This window comes from Sphaerodactylus townsendi, linkage group LG06 (assembly GCF_021028975.2).
Source record: "Sphaerodactylus townsendi isolate TG3544 linkage group LG06, MPM_Stown_v2.3, whole genome shotgun sequence".
NCBI classification, from domain to species: domain Eukaryota; kingdom Metazoa; phylum Chordata; class Lepidosauria; order Squamata; family Sphaerodactylidae; genus Sphaerodactylus; species Sphaerodactylus townsendi.
This window is the reverse complement of record NC_059430.1, coordinates 72,375,190-72,402,572: the sequence shown is the minus strand read 5'-3', so window position 1 is coordinate 72,402,572 and position 27,383 is coordinate 72,375,190. Positions and strand designations below refer to the sequence as shown.

Below are 27,383 nucleotides of genomic sequence, written 5' to 3'. Positions count from 1 at the left end.
CTAAAGGAGGATGTGAGAGAGATCACACTTCTCTACAGTAAAACCATAGCATTTCCAGAGATTCCTAGAAGGGGCTGACATCACTTCTGGGTTTTCCCCAGAACTAACATCCTGCCATTTTTAAAAAACAAAAATTAAAAGCAGGGATTGCAACCTTACTTCAACTCTACTTGCAACACCATTTTGTAGCAACAAGCTGGGACCTTATTTGTTTTATTTTATATACTTTATATGCCTTTTTAATATTTTTAATATGTTTGTATATACTTTATTTGCCTGACACTCAAGGTAAATGATAAAATTAGGGAACAATGCAACAAAGAATAACATAAGAAATACTTTAAACAGATCAAAAGTTGGATTAAAAGAAAAAAGAAAAGAATGCAGGGTAATACATACAACAAACAGTTCAATAAACTACAACAATGTCCTCTTTATAAAAAAAAATGCTAACCCTAACCCTAACCCTGCTATCTCACCAGTTTGTGTGGGGTAGGCGGGATAGTCGCAATCTAAATAAAATATCACAGGGTGTAATTAAACAATATATGTAATTTTGTGGCACTTTTAGCTGTTTTTATTAGATCCAATGGAGTCACTGGAGCCATGCTTTAAAGTGGGGAAATTGACCCAGGGAAGAGAAGCTACTTAACCCACCCACCCCTGGAAATCACTATGGAATTTGGGTTTAGTCCTTATGGATATCTGTAATTTTTCCACAGTGAGGGTTCAAACAGTGGCGCCTCCGCACACACGCACCTCCAGTCCCTATTGGGCAGGGAGCTTGCTTTAGTAACCCCTTCTCGGCACTCAGAAAAAATTAGTAGCCACTTCTAGAGAAGTGGTGAGAATTGGTTGGATCCCACCTCTGAGTGAGGGGCACAACAGCATGTGAGCAGAGATTTATTAGCAGGGAAATGATGTGCATAGAAAGTGTTCACTTATTTTTCTCTCCTTCTTTCTTTAAATTCTAGCCCCAGGACTGTACTGATAGGAGCAGTAATGCTGAGCCAGTCAGAAAATACAAGGTCAGTTAAGATATTTTGGGGCAGGATGGCAGCCGTGGCCACTGTGTACACACTGGGAAACAGAGAGACAGCAGCAGACCACAAAACCCCACAAATTAAGCTGACAACATGAACAGGTTCACAGACATCAACCATGACATCTCTAAATGGTGTTAAATCTGCACTGAGTAACATTTGTTCAGTCCAGGGTATAAAGAAGTTTAGAAAAAGATTAGTTTTTAAATTAAAATTAAAAACAGTGTTCATCAGAACTGAAGAATGGGGAACATTCCCTTCTCTCTGGACACAGTGTGTAACAGACTTCCCTCTGTGATACACCTCTGAAGATGCCAGCCACAGATGCAGGCGAAACATTAGGAACAAGATCCACCAGACCATGGCCACACAGCCTGGAAACCCACCACAACCAGTTGAATCCAGCCTTGAAAGCCTTCAACAATACATCTCTCATCAGTGTTTAGTGGATGCATAAATGGTTGAATCCAATCAGTTTTTCCATTGATCAAAAAGAAATAATGAAAAAATCCCCATCAATCTCCAAAAGGTGGTGTTTTGGATCATGGGACCTGGATGGGGGGAAAAGCCACATGGAATGGGACAGGAGGAGCTGTAATAAGGAGGGGAATTGGAGGAGATTAACCTGCACAGAAGCTGATCTAGCATAGATCTAGCCTAGAGCCTATATTTCATTTCATATTAGAATGGTCAACTGAAGGATGGAAAAATAAATGTGCATGAAGTTCTTGACACTATTTCTTTATGTGTAAACTTAACTTGATACCATTCATTCATTCATTCATTCATTCATTCATTCATTCATTCATTCATTCATTCATTCATTCATTCATTCATTCATTCATTTAACGGTGGTGGATGAGTTCATTTTTTAACCAGCAGCTTTTTCTACTGGATCTAATAGTCAATTAAATGGAGCTTCTTGGAGCAATAATGGAATTATGAAAAACTGGGGAGAACTTAAGTTTAGCATAAGATATTAGGGTTTTTGTGATGATAAGTAGGGTTATCCCTCTGCTTTTATTAAAACTTCAATAAAATTATGAGAAACTGTAAAGAAATTAGAATTAGGTTTCTACTCCTAGAGTCAAGAAAATTTGTCAAGGTATGACTTAAAGCCCAATCCAGAGCCCTGGGATGACCATGTATGGCACCACTGTGGCACTGTCCTGCCACCTCCAGAGGACTGTTCGGCAGTGTGGGGAGGCAAAAAAACAAAAAACTCTCCCCATCACCAAAAAGCTCTCCATGGGGCTCAACGGGCATAAGTCCAAGCCCTGGAGGCCAGTGTCCTGGGAGACAAAGTTGGGCTGGAAGCTAAGTGACTTTGGCACCACCTCCATCCATACCTCTGGAACATTTCTACTACACCAGCAAAGGTGGGGGCACAGGGGGGGGGCTGATGTGGCACTCTGCACCATGTTTGGCCATTGTGAAGGACTGCAGCAGCCACCCACTGGCATATATGCCCCTCCACCAGGATAAGTGCCCCAGGGAGGAGAAATCTGCTGGCATAGGGTCCCACCACCTCCACAACTCCTCGCGCCCCCCAAATTGGATTGTTAATGATCTATTCAAATATTAAAAACTTATGAAATAACTTCTAAGACATTATTTTTTCAAAAATGTTAAACCAAGAAAGTGATCTACCTGGAAGAACGAAACCCCGACAGGAATTTTTTATTTGAATACTAAAAAATGCTAATCTAGTTTTCAAATGTTTTATAGCCTAAGTATTATGGACAGAATTCCTAGGAATCGAAGTTACTGGTCACAGTATGCTAATTAGTTGGTTTTCCAACTTTATTGCTGCAACTAAGGCATAATTTTACAGTATGCTCAGCTAGTGGAGTACGATCAGCGATTTAGCTTTAAGCATTAAGGCATAGTTACTGAATCCATGAGGAAAACATAGTTAATATATAGAAATAAACTTTAAAATTATATATTGACGGATAGTTTGAACTGATTCATAAAAGAAGATGATACGCTTTTTTGGGATTTATGATTCCAGTTAGTGATACCTGAGCCCTAAATACAATTATTCATGTCAAGAATTCTGAAGGGGGCTACTTTGCTAACAGAAATGCTTTTAAAATACAGATAAATGAGGGTAAAGATGATCAAAGAGTAGAATTTTGTAGATTATGAATCCTATTTTCCAAAGTAACAAAATTTGTAAAAATTAAATATTATGTCTTGTACTCACCAAAATAAGCCCTGAGATTAATGAAGAAGTGCCTGTTAGAGCCACGTAGAACTTGGGAGTTAATGTGTTCAAAAACATACTCACTGAAAAAGACAAAGGGAGGGGAAAAAGTCACACAATATTTTCTGCTCTTTCATTATCGGGAAATCCAGTTAAAGACAAACTTGTTTTTTAAAAAAAACTATCTTCCTTGTACACCACTTCCGTGGTCTTCTTGGCAGTACAGAAGGGAAAGCAGCAGGATTGTTCAGCAGTGAGGGGCACCACCCTTCTCGGAATCATTTAGAAAAAAAAACCTGCTTGGAAATCCCCTTACAAAATTTGCCCCAATAAGTCAAGCATATCATGGACAAACAGATAGTAATTCAGAAACCACAACCAGGAAGCCCTGAACTGAATCCAGTCTGAGGAAGGCCAGCAGCTGACCTCATGTAACCCAGTCCATACCCATGAATTAGTAAGGAGTATTTCACAATGCTAAGTGTTAAATATTCAAATTCTCCGACCCTTTCTGCACAAGCTTCTAAAATAACTGAACACAACGTTTGATTGGTGTTTGGAATATGCTGCCACAGGAGGTGGTGATGGCCACTAACCTGGATAGCTTTAAAAGGGGCTTGGACAGATTTATGGAGGAGAAGTCGATTTATGGCTACCAATCTTGATCCTCTTTGATCTGAGATTGCAAATGCCTTAACAGACCAGGTGATCGGGAGCAACAGCCGCAGAAGGCCACTGCTTTCACATCCTGCATGTGAGCTCCCAAAGGCACCTGGTGGGCCACTGCGAGTAGCAGAGAGCTGGACTAGATGGACTCTGGTCTGATCCAGCTGGCTTGTTCTTATGTTCTTAATATTTTAAGGCAGGAAATAAAATGTTCTTCCATGGAGTGTGGCATTATTTTTACCCCCAAATGTTTTATTTGCAGCCTCAAAACATTTTAAATGAATCTCCTTTTTTAAACGATTCTCTGGCTAAAATGTTGCTGTGCAATTATTGACCATGCTTCCCATGCTTCTTTGTTTCCTTGAGCTTTCTCTTCAGCACCATTTTCTTAGCTCATTCAGTTCCCCCTCACCTGTTTATTTGCAGCATTTCTCTGTTCTTTTATTGGGGGGGGCGGGGGGGCAGCAATCTTTGATCATTTAAAGAGGGCCTAAAAGCAAGCCAAGGATGTTGTGTTGGTGCTGATCCTGCACAGTGCTCTGAGGAGAAAAGGTCAATGGAGAAGAGGGAGCACCTTCCTTATGAGGAGAGGCTGCAGCGTTTGGGACTTTCGTTTGGAGAGGAGACATCTGAGGGGGGATATGATTGAAGTCTATAAAATTATGCATGGAATAGAAAATGTTGACATAGAGAAATTTTTTTCTCTTTCTCACAATACTAGAACCAGGGGGCATTCATTGAAAATGCTGGGGGGAAGAATTAGGACTAATAAAAGGAAACACTTCTTCATGCAACATGTGGTTGGTGTTTGGAATATGCTGCCACAGGAGGTGGTGATGGCCACTAACCTGGATAGCTTTAAAAGGGGCTTGGACAGATTTATGGAGGAGAAGTCGATCTATGGCTACCAATCTTGATCCTCCTTGATCTGAGATTGCAAATGCTTTAGCAGACCAGGTGCTCAGGAGCAGCAGGAGCAGAAGGCCATTGCTTTCACATCCTGCATGTGAGCTCCCAAAGGTATCTGGTAGGCCACTGCAAGTAGCAGAGTGCTGGACTAGATGGACTCTGGTCTGATCCAGCAGGCTCTTTCTTATGTTCTTAGATCCTTGTGTTGCTACTCTAGAGGGCACTCTGGTGGTAAGAGAAGTCACAATGGAGTGTTGAGCCAGGGTAGAAGAAGCCCTGCAGTTCCATTTGTCTGTTCTGTTCAGTATTCACAGAATCCATTCTACTGATTTTAAACAGGTCAAATGGAAGCACTGTTTCTGGATCTTATAACTGGTGCTCGTTCTCTTGTTCCATGTAATACATGTGTTCAGCTTCCTTCCCAGAGACAAAGAAAGTACCACTTATCAAGCACTAGCTGTTGTAAATGCAGCAACAGAACAATCCAGGCTCCACAGGAATTCAAGCCCTTGCTAAATAGGCCTATGCCAAGCAGCTGCAATTAGGCTACATCTCAATACCACTATGTCAATTTTCTTTCAACACATGTTAGATTCAGCAGATCAGGGAAAGCTACATATTGCAACAAAGGATGTAGTACAGCTGGCCACAAACATTGGCCAGCGCTATAAAAACGAACTGTATCTCAGCATATGTAGCAGTTCCTATGAACCTTTGGTAAGAGCCCGTTGTTACCTCTTCATAGAGAGAACCAAGGGACAAGCTACATTGTAATTCGGATATATCCTTAAGATGTAACATGTACTTAGCTTAAAATGCCAGGATTAAACTCCAATACTGGATTTGGCTTGATAAAACAGAATGTATCAACTTATTAAAAACACACAACTGTACATTTTAAAAATTGCATTTCTGGACACTATGATCCTACCAAGGCAAAACCCAGAAGGGACCTGGGCAGTGCTCTCATTGTCCTACCACTTTGACATGTTCACTACATGGGGCTAATCTCAATCCCTGCACATCATCTCTCAACTGTTAACCATTCATCTTAGTTCTCTGACATCCAGTTTCTGCTATAGGTATTTCCAGAGTCTGAGATATGTACATGTTTTAGAGAGAAGACTAAAGAAACATTTCTACATGATCTACACACACATTGTAGTTGCATTTCCTCACAGAATGTTCTGCTTAGTAGGACTTTCCTTATGAGCATCCTGTTTACACAGCTTCACTGTAAAGTTTATGAGGCTAAGCTTTATTAGGAGGGAAGCCACTAACTATAACTCATGATCAGGCATCATTTAATATGATTAATGGCTAAGCACCTGGTAGCTTACTCCTCCTAATTCAATAGATTTCCCTCTTTAACTAAAATCAGATTTTAGCTATGTCAATCTGTTGCAGAAAAAAAAAATACCAAAAGGACTCTTGTGATGCTTTAAAAAAAACAATAAAACTTGGCTGCCTTTTAAAGTGCCTTTCCTTGTTTGTTTCTATGAAGTTAGACCAACACAGCTGCAAACTAGAGGGCTCATTATGAGCAAGCATCAGTGCCTGAGTGACAATGTCAGACTGTCTTTTCTATGTATGCTATTAGCACAGGCTAAGAAGTTGTATTGGTATCTCACAGAGATTATTTCAGTACCACTCCCCCACCACCCGTAAAAAATCACTTGCTGATGTTATTGATCATGATCCCATCCTACCTCCCTTAACCCAATTAAGTGCCATTTCCTATCACCTATGGCTATGCATCTTCTTTAGACAAATACAAGGTCATTTAAATTCCAGTCTAACCTAAATATTTAAGAATCAGAGAGAAGAGAAGATGTTGAAACATCCATGACCATATTGCCATGACCCAGGGAAGCACCAATTGGGACCGATATTAGGTCAAGGGTGGAAGTGAACTCTGTCATGAGGTATGATGCCATAAAGCGCACCTTCCAAAGCAACCATTTTCTCCAGGTGAGCTGATTTCTGTCATCTGGAGATCTCCAGCTACCACTTGGAGATTGGGTAAGCCTAGCTGAGGTAAATCTTTCCAGTTCTTCTTTTGGTTTTCTTTTTTGAACAAGGAAAATCCCTGCAGTGGTGTCAGAAATTTTCACAGCCACACTCTTCTTACCATGTTTTTTTCATGGGAGAAACAATTCAGCAAAACAGTTCAAAGCTAACTCTTTGAATCCTGTGAAAATGCAGTGCTGTGATCGAGAAGGCAATGTGTTTAAAACTAGGCTCTAACACCCAAGCTCCATAGAGACCAAGCTATAATTATCGACAAGTGGGAAGTTGAATACTTCAAAATGCTCAGCTCAGCTGCATTAGCTCTTTTAAAAGCTGCTAAATGTGTTTTAAAATGCCATGCATTGTGACATACAGAAGTATCATCAAAGTCATTATTACTCACCATTAAAGGGAGAGATTTTGAGTTAAGCTATACTTTAAAAGAAGAGTTACACTTGGACATCTGTAAAATTATCTCCTGGGTCCCCTGAGCGGGAAGCAGATGATACTCAGTCTGACTAGATCTTAGGCTATTTTTGTATCCCAAAATTGCCCCTCTGTTGGCACGGGGAAGGCCCCAATGCAATCTGGAGTTTTGCACAGCCCTCGGTGCTGCAGCATGGCTAGCACGTTTTTGCCCTAGAGCTGCCCTGAGGCAGCAGCTTTGGTCCACAAATTTCCTGAACTACAAAGGTTGCTCCGGAGGCTTCCACCAGCATGCAAAACTCCACTGTAGCATAAACGGGGCCAGTTTTCCCGCCTTGTCACTCTGGCCCGCCCCACCATTGGTCAGGCGCTGAGAAGCAGTGCCCCCCCCCCTCTTTGCAGTGAAAAAAATGGAGGGAGAAACAGCATGGTCCTTATATGGCCCCACAAAACAAATAAAGTCATTTGTCCTCTCTAAATGAAATGAAAGCACCCTACATATGTCTAGACCAGGGGTAGGGAACCTGCGGCTCTCCAGATGTTCAGGAACTACAATTCCCATCAGCCAATTGGCCATGCTGACAGAGGCTGATGGGAATTGTAGTTCCTGAACATCTGGAGAGCCGCAGGTTCCCTACCCCTGGTCTAGACAGTGGAGAGCTTTCTTAGCCTCAGCAGAAGGCTGGGGGGAGGGACAGGAAGTACAGAATCCTGGTTTAAATGAAAGGAGGATACCACCTTGGGGACAATAGACATGGTGATGACAGCATCTGGATCTGGACCTAAGAAAGGTAGACTCTCTGGATTGATGACTTGCAGAATTTCTAATAGGCTGCCCTTGGAGAATAGACAAGGGCGGAATGACTTCATCCACTTCAGTCACCAAGGAGGACCTCTATGACTCTCCAGCACCTCTACTCTTGGAGAACCCTGAGAGCTCTGAAGATCAATGATAAGATCAACTTTGGGAAGAAGAGCGTCAACTTCTGAAATGTCTGATGCATAAACATGACTCAGAGCCACAATGCAAGCCAACAAGATGGATCCCTGACACTGAGGCCCTTTCCACAGAGGCCAATAAATCTAGGGTGAGAGGCAGTTACATGAACCTGTCCTTGACCAGGCCATTTGCATTTTGGGTCCCTGAATCCCTGCAAAGAAGGAGGCAGGACTGTCCCCAGGGCCATGTTATGGCCCATTCCCCCTGCGTGGCTGTGATTCTTGAGTTTGTTTGCAGCCTCCAAATGCGGCTTCCAGCGAGGAATGCGGCTGCCAGCCCCCTTAAAATAAAAGAATAGCTGAAAACGCAATTGTCAAAAAACCCGCCCTGCAGCTGATAGCGCAGGTTAGGTTTTATCCCGCCCAACATGGGTTTTATCCCGCCCTTCACCTGTGTTTATTGGTCTGTGCATTCCTGTGGTGTTGGCCTGAGGTGGTGGAGGATGATCTGCATCTCTGAATTCTCAGCATTGACGTCCTTTGGTGAAGACCCAGTTAGAAACAGGCCAGCTCAGAGAATGTTCCTAGAGCTGATCTTCAATTGTATGAGATCCCATGGAGACAATATGCAACTCCCTTCTCCAATTCTCAAGCGAGACAAGGAGATGGACTGAGAGGACTGGCATCAACCCTGATGGTTCCCTGGACTACATCTCCAGGATTAAGTCAGGATCTTCCTCAGAGGAGAAAGGGACTCCGATCAACAAATCCTTCTGAAATTCCCTTAACACTGCAAAACAGTCTCTCCCAACTGGCTTAGAGTGCTTCTTGGTCTCTGCAGGAGGAGGCATGGAAATGATGTAGATAGCTGTAGAAAGCCAGATGTAGAAAGCTGAGTGGTCGGCATTGGTGCAACCAAGGGGACTTTCCATAACTTACCCCTGATTGGACGACTGAATCCAGTGCCAAAGGCCTCTCATAAAGGAGCACCTTCAATCTTGATGGATAAACCTGATGAGACTTCAAGATGAGCTGGGCACAGGTCTTACATGGGCCTGGAACATGCCCCTCACCAAGACAAAGAAGACAGACTGGTCATCATTGTTCTCCATATTCACTTCACATTTGGAGCACTTCTTTGAAAGAGCCAAACTCTTCTATTCCATGTTGACATGAAGGCAAGAAATCACCTCAGGCCGACACCACAGGAATGCAAAAGCACATATCCTTTCAACACAACTGAAAAAAAGAGAACTGAGCGGATTTTTCCCTCCCCCTCCAACCTCATGACAATTTCAGCAGGAAATCTTCCCCACCTATAGCTCTGAGGGGAAGGGGGGGGGGCAGAACTGTGTTGTGACAGTTGTTTTAAATATCTCACAGATGAACTGATTGCTGTTTCAAATATTTCACAGTAAAATTTAAATTTGACGACATGAAAAAAGCAGAATACATAGTCCCCCTAGGATCCTGCAAATGAAGATTAAAATTCATACATTGATATATTCTAAGACTGCCTACATTTCATATTTTTGCAACAACTTTCCTCATACAAAATTATTTACCAGAAGTCAATGTGTACAGAGGCGTTCACAGGTGCAAGCAGTGAGGTTTTTTGCTAATTACCTATTGCTTCTGTCTAACATCCAAGCACTGTTATTTTAGGAACTTGGCTGATTTTCTTCCCCTGTACAAAAATGAAATGTGACAATTATCTAAAAGCCCCCTTCTGGAACACAGATGACACTGCTAAGAAAGCAGAACCTGGATGCACCATTTCAGTCTTGCTGTGGCTGGGCGCATGCTGTGGATTATTAGCTAAACCCCAGAGAATCATTACCTCTTCCCTCAAGCAGGTTGACAGCAGAGCTTTTCACCTGGGAGCTTACTTGGGTTAATTTAATAGTCTTGTCTAGGAAAACCCTTCAGAGATTGCTTTGCAAATCCCAGCCAGAAGGCTAACAGGGATTAACTTCACAATGATCTTGCTGTCTGTGATTTTAAGTACTCTGGCCTGATGTACTTTCAGAACCGCTAATTACTATTTTACAGGGAGAAAACAATTCTATGGAAAAAACCCATAGAAACACAAAACAATTCCTGCTTTTTCTACAAAATTTTTGCTTTTTGTTTTAGCTAATTTTGTAAATTTGGCCACACTTTTCCCCACCCTGGGGTAAGTACGCCACAGAGAACTGGATACATTTTTGATGTCACAAGGGCATAAAATTGTCAGTTTCTGGTCCCAATGCATTTCTTTGTTTTTATTAGGTTTTGGGAGGAAACAGCTTGCTAAGTGCCCTTTCTGTTAATTACAGCACTGCAGCTGTCCACTAGTATTTTTTTCAATTCTGGCTGTTTTACAATGCAGGACTCCAACTCTCTGCTAAACAGTTTATGAGAAGTGTGGATGGAAAGGTGAAAACCACTTTTTCTGAGATTAAAAACTCCTGGATCAAATGGCTTCAAACTAGCAAGGGGAAATAAATATCAGCTAGACTGCAGTCAGAAATGAACTCAGCATTAGTTTGTAGGAAAATCTTCATGTGATGTCATCCACCAAAACAGAAACAAACCAATGTGCTTACTTCTGCTATGATTCTCAAAGTAGACGCTCTCAGGTGTCAGCTGTGGTAGGAATTGTGACCTCAGGATGATCCCTGTGGGTGACAAAATGTTCTTGCTCTGAGCAAGATCTCCAAGTGCCTACTGCAACAGAAGCACATATCCAAACTCATGTGGAACAGGACATTTGATATCATCCGCTTGCAAAATGCAGGGGGCGGAGCAAAGGGGAATTCTGTTTTTAAATTATCATTACTCTTTTACAGTTTATCATTACAGAAAATACAAGCTCTGTCCAGCACTGTAAAAAAGACCAAACCAACCTAAGTTGCAAGAAACTGAGTCACTGGTAAGAACAGTTTCAAAGAACAGAATCAAAGAATTAATCAAGGGACTTTTCCACACAACTTTTGTTTTGATTTTTCTTTGCCATCCATCTGCTGGTATCAGAATCATATTTAACACACATTATCTCTATGGTTCCCCTTCCTCGACAATACTGAAATGGTCACATCAATTTATTTTCTTAAATACTGTTATAATATTACTGGATTTTCTAAGAAAGGGTGCTCTTGTCATCAGTGATGTGATGACACCACTACTTATTTTCCCTTCCTTTTTCTCAATGTGTATATGCTGTATTGATATACTGCTAGAAAAGGGCTATGCCCTGCCCTCATGTTGCCATATAATTTGCTGATTGGACAATCACCTTCCCACCAGGCCAGTTTTGGCTTCACTGGTGTCATGTTGAAGCTGCTTCATGTATGAACAAAATTACTGCCCACAATGTGAAGTGATTTGGTTGGCTCTAATAGTATCTCCTTGGGGGGTGACTGGCTGAAAAACTGTCATTATGGCAATTCTCTGATTGGTTGCTGAAAAAAGTGCATGCTTCAGAATTGCCATTGGACCCATAAAAACAGAATATGATAATAACTCCCAGAAACAACAACAGTTATTATTATTATTATTATCATAACAACATTTTTAAAGAGGGAAGGCTTATGAAGAGGCACAGAGATAACAGGAAGGGGACTGCCTTTCTATTTCTAAGAAGTTTAACTGAACATTTTCTTTTGTATGGTTTTTAGAAATGGATTGTTCAAAAGCATTTAAAACAGAGATAAATAACAGCTCCTTCTAAAATTATGTGTATTACAGCCATATATGTACTCTTTTAATTTCATATTAGCAAATACAAATCTCTACTGTCCCAATTAAAATTTTTACAGATGTTGTGAGGAATCCTGCTGTCATCATTGGGGAGAATTCTGGACTATGGTATTATTTGTTAAGTGAGAACAAACATAGCACCTCCAATGACCACATGCAATTGCATTTTTAAATGCTTTCTTTTTTAAAAAAAATAATGCTTAAATAAATTGCTACACATAATTTTTTGCAACAGATGTTTCAAAGAACATCAATGCATATGCTAACAGAAAAGATTCCCTGTTTTAAGACTCATGTTTGTTCCAGTTACCAATATGTTTCTCTCCACTATATTTTTCTGTTGCATATCTGAGCACTCAGAGATTCCTAGCTTCGTTGAATTAAAAAAAATAAAGATATGGCAACCAAATGGTTGAAAGCACCAGTTCTTTTCAGCATGATGTAGTGGTTAAGAGTGGCAGGCTTGTAACCCCCACTCTTCAATTCCCCACTCTTCCACCTGAAGCCTGCTGAATGACCTTGGGTTAGTCACAGTTCTCTTAGAACTCTCTCAGCCCTACCCACCCTGCAAGGTGCCTATTGTGGGGAGATTAATCTAACTCAAGGACATGTCCAGAGCACGTGGAACACTTCACATCTTACAATAGCTCAGGGAAGGAAAATCAACACCTGGAATTATAGCTGGCAAAATATTTTTATGTTAAACATACTCCATCCAACTGGAAAAAGTTACCACAATAACAGTGTGATCCTGTGTACAGTTACTCAAGTCTTAAACCCATTTAAATGAATGGGCTTAGGCTGGAGTAATTCCTCTTAGGACTGAACTGATGGAGCTTTGAATTACTAGGCTCTGAGGTTTCATTTTTAGGCATCTGCCAAGTACTAATAATTGAAGTACTTCTCCCCTCTACTTATCACCGTACTTATCAAGATGATGCTTTAACATGAAAAGTATTGATACAGCAATGCCTCTCTTGCCATATTTGATATCTCTAGAAGCCTCTGTGATTTTCTCTTTAAGATACCGGTTGAATATGAAATCCTGATAAAAAGTATTGTTTCATTTTGTGGCTGAAGCACACAGACAATTCATTCGGCATCACAAGACAAAAATATTATTATTATTATTATTATTATTTATTTATTTAATTTGTATACCGCCCGATCCCCGAAGGGCATCCACACATACTAGTGGATGGAATTTACTCATGCTTGCCAACAAACTTCTCCTTCCTTGTATGATGCCACTCAACTTATTTTTCAGTAACGGTCTATTTTAAATCATGCCTAACTCTTCCCACTCTGATTATTTTGATATAATACGTTCACTGTAAAGAGAAATTAATCCACCACAGATTTATATAAAAGAAGTCTGTCATTAGTTATATGCTTCTATCATTTCAAAATTCTTGTTTTGTATATTTTTATTCATCCACCAGGATTTTACCCAATGTCCTTTCTTCAGTGCAGCTGGCCAGAGCACAGTATATCCTGTGCATAAGGGTGCCCCTGCGCATCTGCATAGGATTTTTGGAATATACCAGGAAAAATCTGCTGTGTTAACTCTTTCTACTTATGCTGGTGTAGGATCCAACCCGCCTTTTTTTCATCATCCAAATCTACTAATGGCTACTAAACAACCTAAACCAGAAAAAGAAAACATAGTTTAAACAATAAAACAGTAAGTATAGTAGTAAAATAGAATTATATGTTACCAATCATCAGTTATACCAAATGCCCTTTGAATAGACAGGTTTTTTGACATCTGAACTCCAACAATGTGGGTCCAAAAAGCCTATCTTACTAGTTCCATGGAGTTCTCTACCTAGCAACACTACTGAGAATACTACTAGATACCACTATCTACCACTTTTGTGAGTCTTACAGTTTGTTTTCCACCTTGGAAACCCTAGGTTGGGTAGAAAGGCACCTTAAAATGTTTTTAATAAATATATAAATAGTGTCAAGATGAAAAAGAGATGAGTCAAACCCCACTGATTTTGGGAGAATGGGGTTGATTCTCCTTTAAGCAACTTCAACTGTAATAACACTGCCTTTCCAGGAGTTCTTATCTTACTCAACCAAATTTGCCCTTTTTTCTTCCATACGTGAGCATGAAGATAGCATTCATCAAAGCTACATGCATTTATTACAGCAATGTCACAATTTAAAACTATGCAAACAGTAGAATAAATAGGATTTACAAAGCAAATCACTCATTGGAAAAATCAAATATTACTTGAGGTGAGATATATCGTTTGACTATTCAACAACAACAAAATATTTAAAAGCAAGACCTCATCCAGAGACCCTGGGTATCTGCTGCCAGTCTGAGTAGACAACACTGTCTGTGATAGTCCAATCGTCTAACTCAGTGTAAGACAGAGTAATTGGATATGAATTTCTAGACTTTAAAAAAGGGTGTTTGAGTGGTGAAGAGAAAAATCACCTAGCCTTTGTGGTAAGTTGGTATACACCAACAACTTTCTATGGAGAATTACTGAGGTCATATTTTGTACTTGAGCCTACTGTCATCAATAGTGTGAAATGTCATTGCAAGAACATCCATATTTGTCTTTTTCCTTTTCTCACACTCAAGACAACCGAAAGCTTGCCCAAGTCTTAGCCCAAGGACCTATCTGAAAAGTAGAACTGGACCTAAAATGTGAAATTAAAGAATAATGTACTCCTAATAGGCTTTGTTTCTAGACTTTAGAAGGGTCTATTTTAAATCATGCCTAACTCTTCCCACTCTGATTATTTTGATATAATATGAATGTGATTACTATGAATGGAATTCATTGCTACAAAATGCAATTGCATCCACTTGTTTACGTGGCTTTAAAAGGCAATCAGACAAATTTGTGGAAGATAGGTTTGATCTTACAACAGATATCAGCCAGGAGGGCTAAATAGGCCCTCCATATTCAGAGATAATCAGTCTTTGAATTGCATTTGCTAAGGTTAAACAAGGATACCTCCTTGGGTCTCTTAACTCTCATCATATGGCTTTGGGATGGGATAACGCTAGTTCTGGGCTACTGTGGGAAACAAGATGGTGGACTTTGTAGATTTTAGGTCTGATCTAGAAGAGCTGTTTTTATATTATAAAATGTCTCTCTCACTGGTAAGTAAGCCAAACCCTGTTCGTTCCTGAGATTACAGACCGATTCTACATGATGTCTCCCAGATAATCAGTTGCTATTTCAAATCACTTTTTTTAGACATTAACTACAACTGATACACAGAATCTTCTGAAGAATCTCTAAATATTCAGAGGTTGAATACATCAAAATCTGTCTTATTATAGTTCAACCAATGTGCAAAGTTTCTCTGGCAGTAGAGGGGAGAACAATTTCCTTGTTAGAAAATATGCTAATAGAAAACCAAGCATCTCCACTGTCTTCTAGAATTTACTTTCCTGAGTCTAGCAAGGCTTTGCTGTTTTTACAGCAGTTTTACATTCCATTTTGGCATTATTGTCACCAACAGACCTGAAATATGGAATCCCTTCACTTGAAAGAGTTCCTCCTATTTCATACACTCCAAGCTCATTCTTTTCTGTATAAAAAGCACTCTTATATAATTGAAATGAAGGAGAAGTCTTAGACAGGAGCATAGCTAGAGAGAATGGTGCCTGGGGCAAGAACTAAAATTGCACTCCCCCAAACATCAGACACCCATTTTTAAAATATCTATATCAAACCAACACCCACCCACCCCTCAGTTCCCTGAAAGACCTCCACACAGACACGGATCTCCATTCATATGTAGCATGGGCATAAAATAAAGACCATCTCTGTAGCAGACATTTCTATTCCAAAGAATCTCTAAGGAATATCTTCCTGTCATAATTCATTTTATTTGTTACTGATTTATGCCAGATTATAGGAATATAGTGATTACAAAAACGGAGACACAAGTCTTTGTTTAAATTGTTCATATTTTGCAGGGGGGGGGCACTACCTGTGCTCCACCAGCAGGTGCTTCTGTTGAACCTGAGCATAACCACCAGATGTGCAGGCAGGCTTTTATGTCATAGGACTGTGCATTGAGCTATATCTGTCTTAAGTTTAATCAACTGAATATCCCCACTTAATGTTATTAGCCCAGGAAGAGGGGGAAAGACAGGGAGCTTCTCTTTGCCTGTCTTTTTTCTTCCTTTCCAAATAAGCAATAACTCTACTGGGAGTCAGCTTTGATTAGCAACATCATGCAGGGGTGGAAAATACAGTTTCCAGACCCACAGTAGAAACAAGAGATTCCTAGCTTTGTTCCCACCCCCGTCCAGAAGCCTCACCACTGGCAAGATATTATCATGGATTGCCGAGATATGTCCTCAGTCACAAACGTTACATAAGGGGCATTTCCAGCAGGCCCCTCTCTTGTGCAACCCCCTGTCCAAAGAGTCAGGTTCCTGTGTAACTCCTCTTACTGCTACCTTGCTGCAGAGAGCACAGAGCTCCAGCTCCTCACTCCTGGGGGGTGGGGAAGGGATGGGTGTCCCCATCTGATGCATGAAAGTTGCACCCAGGGCTTGAGCCCTCCTCGGCCCCACACCATGACACCTATGGTCATAGGACTATCACACTGAAATGTTCAGAAACTAACACCATGTTTTGTAGTAGGTATACCCTATCACAATCTGGAGGAATCCACTCTTGCTGTCTTCACAAGTGGGGCTCTGGTCAGGACCCCATGAAAACTCTAGTATACTGAGCTGTCAGTACCAAAGTTTGTTTTAGGAAAACCAGAATTTGCCTTGAACCCTTATCTATATTTGCATGGAAATAAACAAAATATCTTCCACATATTACAAGCATACACATGGAGCTCTGAACTTGTATTCTGTGACTATATCAGGATTTTTTAAAGCTACAATTTCCCATAGAATATGTGATGTTATAATGAGATCCTGTATCTTTAAAACAGATTTAGAAACAGATGCTGAAATACTCTTGTAATAAAGCTTCCAACACACTACATCAGATCCAACAGTAAAGCCTTGAGTAAAGGCTTACATGGGGCAAAGTTATGTAAGTTTGACACACAAAGCTACAGTCATGCAAATCTTTAGAACTATTCCTTCCAATCCCTTGCACTAAGAACATTCTACATGACTTTATAATTTGAAGTAACAGTGCTACTCAGTAATGTATACCTAAACTGCAGCAAAAATTATAGCACAACAGAAAGGCTCCTGGGATGAGTTAAGGGTTAGAAGAAAACAGCAATGCTATCGCTTCATTTCTGTATATGTGCAACAAAATTAGCAAAAGTACAGATGTGTCCTATTCCTTCAATATACCTGATTAAATATAGTGACCACCTGAGAGCATAATCAATATTTTTGTATCAATAAGGGCTTTCAAGGAAACCATAAAGTTAACTCATTTTCTGAATTAATTAAAATTTACTCATTTTTTAATTAAGTGACTACCAACTTTCACTTGGCAAGAATGGGGTAAACGGCAAAGAACACACTGCAAAAGTCAGAAATCCTACTTTCTTCAATGAGATCAGTTGCGTAGAATTATCTCATTTTCCTTTTTCTTTAAATCAGAAATTACTGTCATTGTGTTGATTAGTAACTCCCATGGACTCAAATACATGTAAATGAATAATAATAATTAAAATATTGTTTTTATTAGTGTTCTTAAGGAATCACCATAAGAATACCTGTGCCTTACAGAAGTGCATAGGCAAAAACAGATAGATCCAGAGGTGGGATCCAACCAGTTCTCACCACTTCTCTAGAAGTGGTTACTAATTTTTTCTGAGTGCCGAGAAGGGGTTACTAAAGCAACCTCCCTGCCCAATAGGGACTGGAGGTGTGTGTGTGTGGCGGCGCCATTGTTTGAATCCCAACCCCATCGGAACCTGTTATTAAATTTTTTGGATCCCACCACTGGATAGATCTCTGATCTCCCAATCAACTTGGCCTGAAAGAGTCAATGGATCAGGATGGAAGAGGGGAAAAAGGACACAGCAGAATGAATATAGGTTCCTAAACTACTAATTCTTGTGGACATTGGCAAAGCCACTATATAAATCACACAAATTTATCTGAAAAAAATGGAAGGACAGCATATCTGCAACAAATAATATTGTATAAAATATTTTTTCTTCTGCTAGACTATAGAGGGGGACAAAGATATCATCATGACAGCACTGCAAAAAAGGTAAAGGTAGTCCCATGTGCAAGCACTGACACATTAGGTGAGACCACATCACAATGTTTACTAGGCAAACTGTGTTTATGGGTCAGTTTGCCATTGTCTTTTCCAGCCATCTACACTTTACCGCCAGCAAGCTCAGTACTCATTTTACTGACCTTGGGAGGATGAAAGGCTAAGTCAGGATCGAACTCAGATCATAAGCAGAATTTTGGCTGCAGTGTTGCAGTTTTCAACTCTGTGCTACAGGTCTCCTGTAGTTCTATCCATACCATTTCACATCTATCTGCACTTTCATGCAGACCAGTAACTGTTAGGGAAAAGGCAGCTATCAAAATTAAAATTCTCAGTATGCTGAATTCTATATTCAGTCACTATATCTAATTTTGAAGTACTGGTCCCTTTATCAACAGTGAAATCTACATAATGTACGAGACTCAAAGGGAGGAAATGTTCTGCGTACCTGAAAGAACTATCCTACCTGGGGCAGACTGGGTGGCCAAAATAATGCTGAAAGAGGACCCTGCCATTTTCTTTTACCATATTTTTGCCACCATGCTCTCTATACCTGATGGATGGTAAATGAACCAGCAGGAGAGAAAGGACTTCAGCATAGGGTGGGGTATAAATTCCAAAACAAATAAATAATACCATATTTCTTCTTCCCTGCTGCACCATGTCCAGGGTGGCACAGGTGTTTTCCTTGTCATGGGAATGCAGGGTGAAGCCAGTTGCTACTGTGTCCATGCTTCCTTTTGGCAGCTGCACCATAAGAGGTAACAGCCCTCCAGCATTTTTCCTGATAAACAGCCAACCCACCCTTTCCAAATCTACTGAAAAATCCAACCTCCTCTTAACTTCAAACTTGTGGTTAAAATATTCTGACAACCATTGATAACATCAAACATAAGGCTAACAATGTGCAGATTTAATACCAATGCATGCAGTAATCAACACATGTGAAAAAAGAACAGGGATCTGGAAGAGCAAAGCTAGTCTCATGCAATCATGAGCAGCCAAGAAAATATCCAGACAGTCCACAATGCAGACAAGCTCCCCTGTTTTTGTCCACTTCATCAGCAATGTAATTCTGGTTTGCCCACTGTATTTTTGGAAATACGATCTTCCTATAATCTGGCATAAAACAGTAACAGGTTATTATATATCTTATACAAAAATTGTCAGTCAAATATGAATAATTACTACACAATAAATACTGTGTTGATATTTAAAATGCATTATTTCAATAAATAGCAAGATCTTAAAAATATTACAAAAATTGTCACTGTATATAAGAATAAATAGATATAAATCAATATAAATTAATAAGCCTTGTTACTTACATAACCTTCAAACTTGCTAGATTCAAATTTACAGATGTCCCTTCAATGTTGGGCTAAGTAAGAAAAATGCTTGATGCTATGTTGCATAAGGGTTTGTATGTAGACTGCACATTAAAAAGTGCAAAATAAATTGGAAACAGCTGGACTCTAACATTATTACAAATTACCCTTACATTTATAAAAGTTACATCTGTCCTCCCTATGTGTGAATTGCCATATCCATAACCAACCAATTAATTTGTTAACATTTGTAAAAATCAACTCTTCTTCCATGGTGAAAAAAATTGCATAAACCAGCCCCACAGCTGAAAAGTAGATGACAAATTCCCCTTAAGCCACATGATATCAACTGAGAAAAGAAACAAAATACTACCCCACCAAGGAGTGAAAGGGATCCTATTGTACATATGTCCCGAATGAATGTTACAGGCATAAATTGATTGGTTGTGCTCATTTGTTTGTTATTTCTTTTTTTCTTTGGAAAAACAAAGATGCAAATTAAATGGAAATGCCTGATTTTCACAGTGGCTGAGAAAAACACAACAGCACATGGCAGAGAACAGCTGGTATTCCAGCTCATTGCTACCACCCTGGCAGAAAGACTATCAATATTAAGCGCCAGCCAGACAAAAAACAAAGACCCCATCATCCAACAATTGTTCTTACCTCTCCCTCTGAATTGGCAGTTCCACTCTTTTAAATTCAGATACTAATTTAGTCTGAAGCAATATACAATGAGGATCCATATTGTGGAAGAGTCTATGGTGCTGGATTTGTGCCAGTAATTTGTGGCACAGATTGCCAAGAGAGGATTGTTCCCAATTTGCAACAAGGGGGCCATCTGGGTAGAGCAGGAAAAAAGCTAGGAAATGTAATTGGGGCTTTCCGTTGAATAAATAGGGCAAGTTAAGCTTGAAAGGCCTGTGTAAAATGGGGGGGGGGAATGGATGGGCAAAGAGGACCAAAGCACAATAGATATATCCTGGACAATTTTACTAGGTTCACATTTATTACAATTTTTATAACTTGCATTTCCTATGTAGACTAATAGTTATATTTATTTTTTTTTAAAAAAAAGCAGCTTTGGGGCATAATTGATTCAACTTTTCTGTTCTTTTTAAAGCCTTGCCCTGAACAGAATGTATCTCATATTCTCCAGAACAATGGATTTGGATTGCTAAGCCTCTTTGTATAAAGTGTCAACATCAAAAAGGTTTGGCTAGCACTGCTGCAGAAAAGCTATTTTAATAAACATCCCATCATTCATATTCTCATAGATTTATGCATGTTGAAATGAACAAGAGCAACATAAAAGCATAAGTTTCATTATTTTTGTTGCTCTTGTTCATTTCAGTAGAAACTGTACATAGGGTTCCAGCTGGAGGTCCCTCGCTATCAGTAGGTCAAATGTCAAAATAGAACTCAGCAGTAGTCCTAGCTTTCTTGTGTGGGATGTTGGTGTAGAAGGAAGTCACATTCAAGGTAACGAAACATGCTCCTGGTGGTAACCTAAGGCCTTCCACCTTAATGATTAAGTCTGTGGAGTCTCTAATATATGTCCCTGTATACTGTCCACGTGGTTGTAAAAAAGAATCTACATATTGAGCAACAGGTTCTAGCAACAACCCCACTCCTGAGACAACAGGTCTACCTGCTGGGGATTGTAAAGCTTTATGTGTTTTGGGAAGGCAATATAGTAGAGGTAAGGTAAAGTTTCCCCTTCAGTCATGTCCGATCCTGGGGTACCACTGCAAGCAGTGATTTCATAGGCAAGCCGTTTTTGTGGGGTAGTTTGCCATTCCTTTCCCCGGCTATTCTTTACCCCCTAGCTATATGCTAGATACTCATTTACCGACCAATGGATGGATGGCTAAGTTGACCATGATCCAGCTGCCAGGATATCTGACCCACAGGGGGCTTGAACTCCTGACCATGTGAGTGGCAGTGCAGGCACTTAACCACTACGCCACGCTGCTCCTATAGTAGAGGTACCTGTGGAAATTCATGGATAAGAAACTTGTGGTACTGTTATCTATATATCCCAGGGGTAGGGAACCTGCGGCTCTCCAGATGTTCAGGAACTACAATTCCCATCAGCCCCTACTAGCTTGGCCAATTGGCCATGCTGACAGAGGCTGATGGGAATTGTAGTTCCTGAACATCTGGAGAGCCGCAGGTTCCCTACCCCTGATATATCCTAAAGAGTTACCTTCATTTACCACCATCTTAACAATCTTTAAAAAGTCAGAGGTGGGTTCCCTTCCAAAAATCCACACATACATTTCCCTTCAGAATTCTTGGACTTGATTCTTGATTACAATTATTTCTAATTTGATCAATCCTATTATCTATGAATCAAAAGGTCCACTATAGGGTCTCTCCTAGGTCCCTCCATAACCAATTTATTCATGTCTCAATTTGAAGACAGTCTAAAACCATCTAATAAGGGATCTGAATGTTAATCCATTTTTGAGGACATACTTTTTTACAAACACTTCATTGATGTCCTGTTTATGATTTTGAGAAGATCTGATATTGTAGATTCTTTTGTGGTTTTGTTGAATTCCCTGAACAACACCATTAAGTTCACAACTGGAAAGTTTGCCTTACTTGGATTTAGTTATTTCCGTACTTTGTCAGTTTCACTGTACAGGAAACAAAGTGACAAGAATGCATATTTTATTTTATTTTATTTTATTTTATGATTTTACATTTTATGTTTTCATTACTACTGATTGTTTCCTGATTGCTTACTTGACCTATATGACAATCATTAAGTGCTGTACCTTATGATTAAGTGCTGTACCTTATGATTCTTGACAAATGTATTTTTCTTTTATGTACACTGAGAGCATATGCACCGGAGACAAATTCCTTGTGTGTCCAATCACACTTGGCCAATAAAGATTCTATTCTATTCTATTCTATTCTATTCTATTCTATTCTATTCTATTCTATTTATGCTACATTTCCCACCATCCATGGCATCTTAAGAATTATTTACCCTATGAGCTTTTCAGAGGGCTAAAAGGAATAGCACTTGCCCTAAATATTATAAACAGGAGGTTAAGTTATTGACCAGAGAGTACCCATGGTCCATTTTTCAACGGGCAAGGAAAGGGGCTGACAATATTAACCAGAGAAAATTATTGTAATTTAAACCTAAGGTCACAGAAAATTGTATTGTCAGCTCACTGGAATATTCCCACAAAAGTAATAAAATTTTTAAAAATCTACAAATAAAGGTAATTGATTCAGGATTTACTGGGATGTGAGTCTCCTCCCTTCATAGGTCAGAGAAAAACAAGAAATTTGGGGGACTTGCTTATCAGAGCTGATGCCAGAGCACAGGTTAGAAGAACATCTAGTATATTGGGGCACTGTAAATGTGGCCACAGTGTGGCTTGCCCTTTGATGACTGAAAATAAGAAAAATTCATTTCCTGATAAGAGGTTCTTTAGAAGACATACTGGATTTTCAAGTTACAATACACAAAAATGTAGTTTATCATGCCATCTGTGATTATAAACCGGGCAGACTTCTAGAAAGTTAAAAATCAGGTTATTAGAGCATCTCACATGCATCTGAAATCATGTGCAATATGGGCCATTGCATGCAGGAACATCACTCTCCTGAATCTCTGTGCTTTGGAATCATCATGAGTATTGATGGAAAGCTCCTTCATTTTTCGCCTTGGAACCTTAGAGCCAACCAGTTTGAACCAGACTCTGGACTTCTTTACATATCTCTAATTAGTTACACTTAAGACAGTGTGACCTTGTGGATTCTTCCAAATGATTTGTGACCTGGTACCTTTTCTTAAGTTTTAGTTAAAATTAAACATGTGTAGAAGGAACAACCCAAAATACAAGAATCCATCAGTTCATGTGTAAATTATGGGAAGTCTATTTTTAAATAGAAGTGGACCTTATGGGTGAAGGCAGGCAAACTCTACTCCCATTACTTAGCTGCACTGAACACTTGGTTGTTTCAAAGACCAAAAAAGGCACAGGCAGAAAACCTTTTAATTAAGGGGTTGATCTTTAACACTATTTTAAACTTTGAAACTTGTTTTATGCTGTTTATAGAAGCATTAATGACTGTGAACATATTTTCCTGAGAAGCTCTTACAAAGCATTTGGTTGTCAGATAATACACAAAGAGATTCCTGGTGGCCCTGAAGCTCTACTGACAAGCCAAGTAAATTAAATTAACTGGATTCATAGAAAGAGAACTCAAAGGAATTTCATAGTCCAACTTCCTCTCAGACTTCTATGTGCACCTTATATCTGATGGTGGCCGGTCTTAGGCACTGATGAATGAACAGATAGTAATGAATTTAAGAAGAATGGATTCAATCTTCATGCCCTGCAGACTTACAATGATTTGACAGCTTTTTATACAAACAGATAAAACCTTTTAAAATTTAATATATGAACCCAATTGTGACAGACTGTAGAGAAATGTATACTTTTTTAAAAGTGTGGGTCTGTCTAAAGTAAAATATTGTTTGCATTCAGAGTGAGGCATAAAGGACTAGGAACAGAGAAGTCACCTGCCTGGTTGTGGCATCCTGCACTTTGATTGGCCTATTGGCTAGATGATGCAAAGTTGGAGGATGTTAACTCCCTGACAGAACAATTTGAGAGGCTTTTGTACTTTCGAGTTCCTGGTGTTAACAGCCATCTGCCTTAACTGTGTTATAAGGTGTAACATCTCTGAGGGGAATAGTTCAGTCAAATGGTGTGACTGGTTCTACTAATATCAACCTGCGAGCTGTGGTAAAAGCAATTACATACACAGACTGAGAAAACTGGTGGAGGGATTTATTGAGGAGCCAAGCTGAAGGGCTATAAGATATAAACCATTGAGGAATATCTTCAAGTGGGTACCAATTAGTCTGGGGTATTGGGTTATGTTTTGTGTTTTCTCAGTAGAGTGTTTTATGTTTTAGTTTTAATTTTCTAACTGTGAATGCTGGGTGAGCATATGTACCAAGCCTGTCAGGACCCTGAGTGTGAACCAGTCATTAGCCAGAACATGTTAAGTTTAAGACACTGTACCATCTAAGAAACAATTATGTAACCTCTAAGCTGAACTGTAACTGAGAATTGAAACTGAATAAGTATTATTAAGCATGTGCTAAAAAACAAATACTGAATCTCTGTGCCAAACTCAAGTGTATATATACTTCTCATGCCTGATTTGTCTCATCCATCCCATACCTCCAAGTTATTTATCTCCCTTTCCCATCTCCTGTTTGTTATTAAACTTTTTATTCAGTTTAAGTTTAAAATCTGCCTCAGTATTCTCATTTTGTGTGCCATATTGAGGGGTTTGCCTAGGAAGGTTTAAGTCAATGGGGATTTTTCACCTTCAGGGTCAGTCACAGGGCTGAAGTAAAGTGCTTTTATTGTACCAAATGTACCATTTCTGAAGCAATTTTTTTCCTGAAGGGAAAAAGATGGAGGAAATCTGACAAGCTAGGTCAGTGAGTGATTTCCCTGCCTAAAGAAGTTAAAAAGTGGGTGTGGGTGGGGGTTCTCATCAATAAACATATATTTTCCAACATTCACAATTCCAAACTATGGTTGCCAGAGTCTAGCTACCTGATGAGCTTACATTGTTGGTGGCTATTACAGATTGACCATAAAAGGTGAGAACTGACCCTTCTCCAGACTTCTGGTGTACTAGAACACCCTGAGAAGGAAAAAGGCCAAAGTGATTTCAGACTTCCAAGGTCAATGTTACCTTCATTTTGCATAAAATGTGCATCAAGTGCTTTGAATACTAAAGCTCTACATAAATACGGAATATCTGTACTAAAAATCATGAAATGTTTCTTGGGGGAAAGAAAGATTATAACCATGAAATAAGCAGAGGGTTGTATTGCAATAAATTATTAGAGTAAATAATATCACAGACTTGCAAGCAAGTGGTTTTGTAGAACTTTACTGGGTAGCAAAACAAATGAAGTTACACTAAATATAAGAACAGCAAACTCTATGCAAGTGCTCAGTCTGGGTATCTGTGCAGTCTATCTGTGCTTGTCTCCCTCTTCTCTTTTTCTGTAAGAAACAAGGAGAGATCTTTCCAGAAGCCCATGTGATTCTAGACATGTGACTTCAGCAATTAACTCTTGCTTGACTGAGTGAAGCAGGCACATGTAAAATTGTACCACAGAGAAATGATCTAAACTCCTTTTCTCATAGGAGGAAAACATCCCAACTTTCTTCTTATAGGAAAGTTTACTTCTCTTTTCTTAGCTATATTTTGAGGGAAAGGTATTGTAAGATTATCATGATCTGTATTGGATATTATCATGAAAGAGCAGGTAAGCTAATAGTATAAATTATTCAACTTCTAAAAATACAGTAATTCTTTTTTTAAAGATTTTATTCAATTAAAATTTTGGTTATTTTTTCAAGGAATTTACTGTTATCATCTCCAGAAACTTGCTTGTTTGTCATGTTTGTGTGGCATAAATAGGGACCTAACCTGCTGATTTTGAAATTTACCTATCTATCCATCTATCCTTCCCTCCCCACCCCCACAACTGGGAAAGGGATATATATAAAAGAACATCCTAACCTAATACAATCCTAACCTAATACAATGTAATATAACATGTGCCCTAAACTGTATCCTTTTCCAAGGGGAAGAGTATCACAAATATGGTGATGCTGGACAGGGGAGGTCACCTTTGATTTAAGACAAATTTAATCAGTGCAGAGAACAGAGACAGAAATGTGGGAGGAGGGGAAGGCACAGAGGAACAAGAAGGGAAGGGGGAAGGGAAGGGGGAAGGGAAGGGGCGAGGTTCTGCTGAGGACAGCCGGACACTTCTGGGGCCAGGGATCACCATATTGTTGTTACCAGAACCCAGAAGAGCATAATGCTCTCTGGAGGGTGTAGTGGGAGACACTATTTCAGATTCAGCAAGCTACTTAATCAATTCAAGTTTTTCTGCCATCATGGTGGGGAAGTAAGTAGTAGAGCAGAAAGTCATCCTGAAACTCTTTGCAAACTCCTACACAGATTGAACAAATGAACACACAATGCCACTTTTTACTGAGTCAAACCCTTGGCCTACATGAGGGTCAGTGCTGTCTACTCTAACTGGTAGTAGTTCTCCACAGTGCCAGGCAGAGGTCACATTTTCTATCACCTAGTCTTCTAGTGGAGATGCCAAGGGTTGCTTCTGGGGTGTTCCATATACAAAGCAGATGTTCTGCCATTGAGCCACAGTTCTCCCTCCACCCCCAGGTTGCAGTCTCCATTCATGTAGCCAGATGGAAACAGCTGAGTGAACCTTATTTCCTTAACATATGTCCCTTGAATTGCATGTAGGTGGTTGACTCAGCCTCTGATTATTATTATAATAAGACATAGTTGCATGAAACTAAAGATTCTGGCACTGTTCCATTCTTTCATTATTATAGGTTTAACAAAGTAAGTTAAAAATAACCAGCATAAGACCACAGATCAATGCAGATATCAACATCAGTACATGCTTTGTGGACAAGCATAACAAAAGGTGCCAAGTCTGTTTTTATAGCAGAATAGTATATGTGTTTTCAATCACACAGACATGAATGCATGCCCCAAATATTTATTCTAAATAAAGTCTTTACAAGATTTTTAAAAACAATTTGAAATAAAAGACTCATTAAATAATTTGCTAATAGAAATGCTTTACAGACATATATCCCTTTCAGGATATAGCACAACTGAAAGAATGTATGAAATATTAAGGAAGGCTAAGATCCTGAGGCTAGTGAATACCATGCTTCCAACCCATTTCACCTCAATCAGCCCAGGGACGACCTTAAGTCCCTCATGGCACTTTGGGAACTCTCCCTGATTCACAGAGGTGGTGCAGAAGATATTACTACACTGGCTGCTTCCCAGTCCCACT

The 27,383-nt window shown here is 39.6% G+C and overlaps 1 protein-coding gene across 7 annotated transcripts in view; it reads right to left on the bottom strand.

Annotated features, from left to right (window-relative positions):
• ST7 (suppression of tumorigenicity 7) overlaps positions 1 to 27,383 on the bottom strand; it is a 109,254-nt gene that overhangs the window by 53,821 nt on the left and 28,050 nt on the right. For 5 of the 7 annotated variants that reach the window (XM_048500647.1, XM_048500648.1, XM_048500653.1 and 2 more), the window contains one exon: positions 3,253 to 3,335. In XM_048500647.1, the coding sequence (XP_048356604.1) occupies positions 3,253 to 3,335 (83 nt within the window). Of the gene's footprint in view, positions 1 to 3,252; positions 3,336 to 4,766; positions 4,786 to 9,141; positions 9,163 to 27,383 lie in introns of those variants that run through there. The other 2 variants (XM_048500652.1, XM_048500651.1) reach the window with 2 other exon arrangements.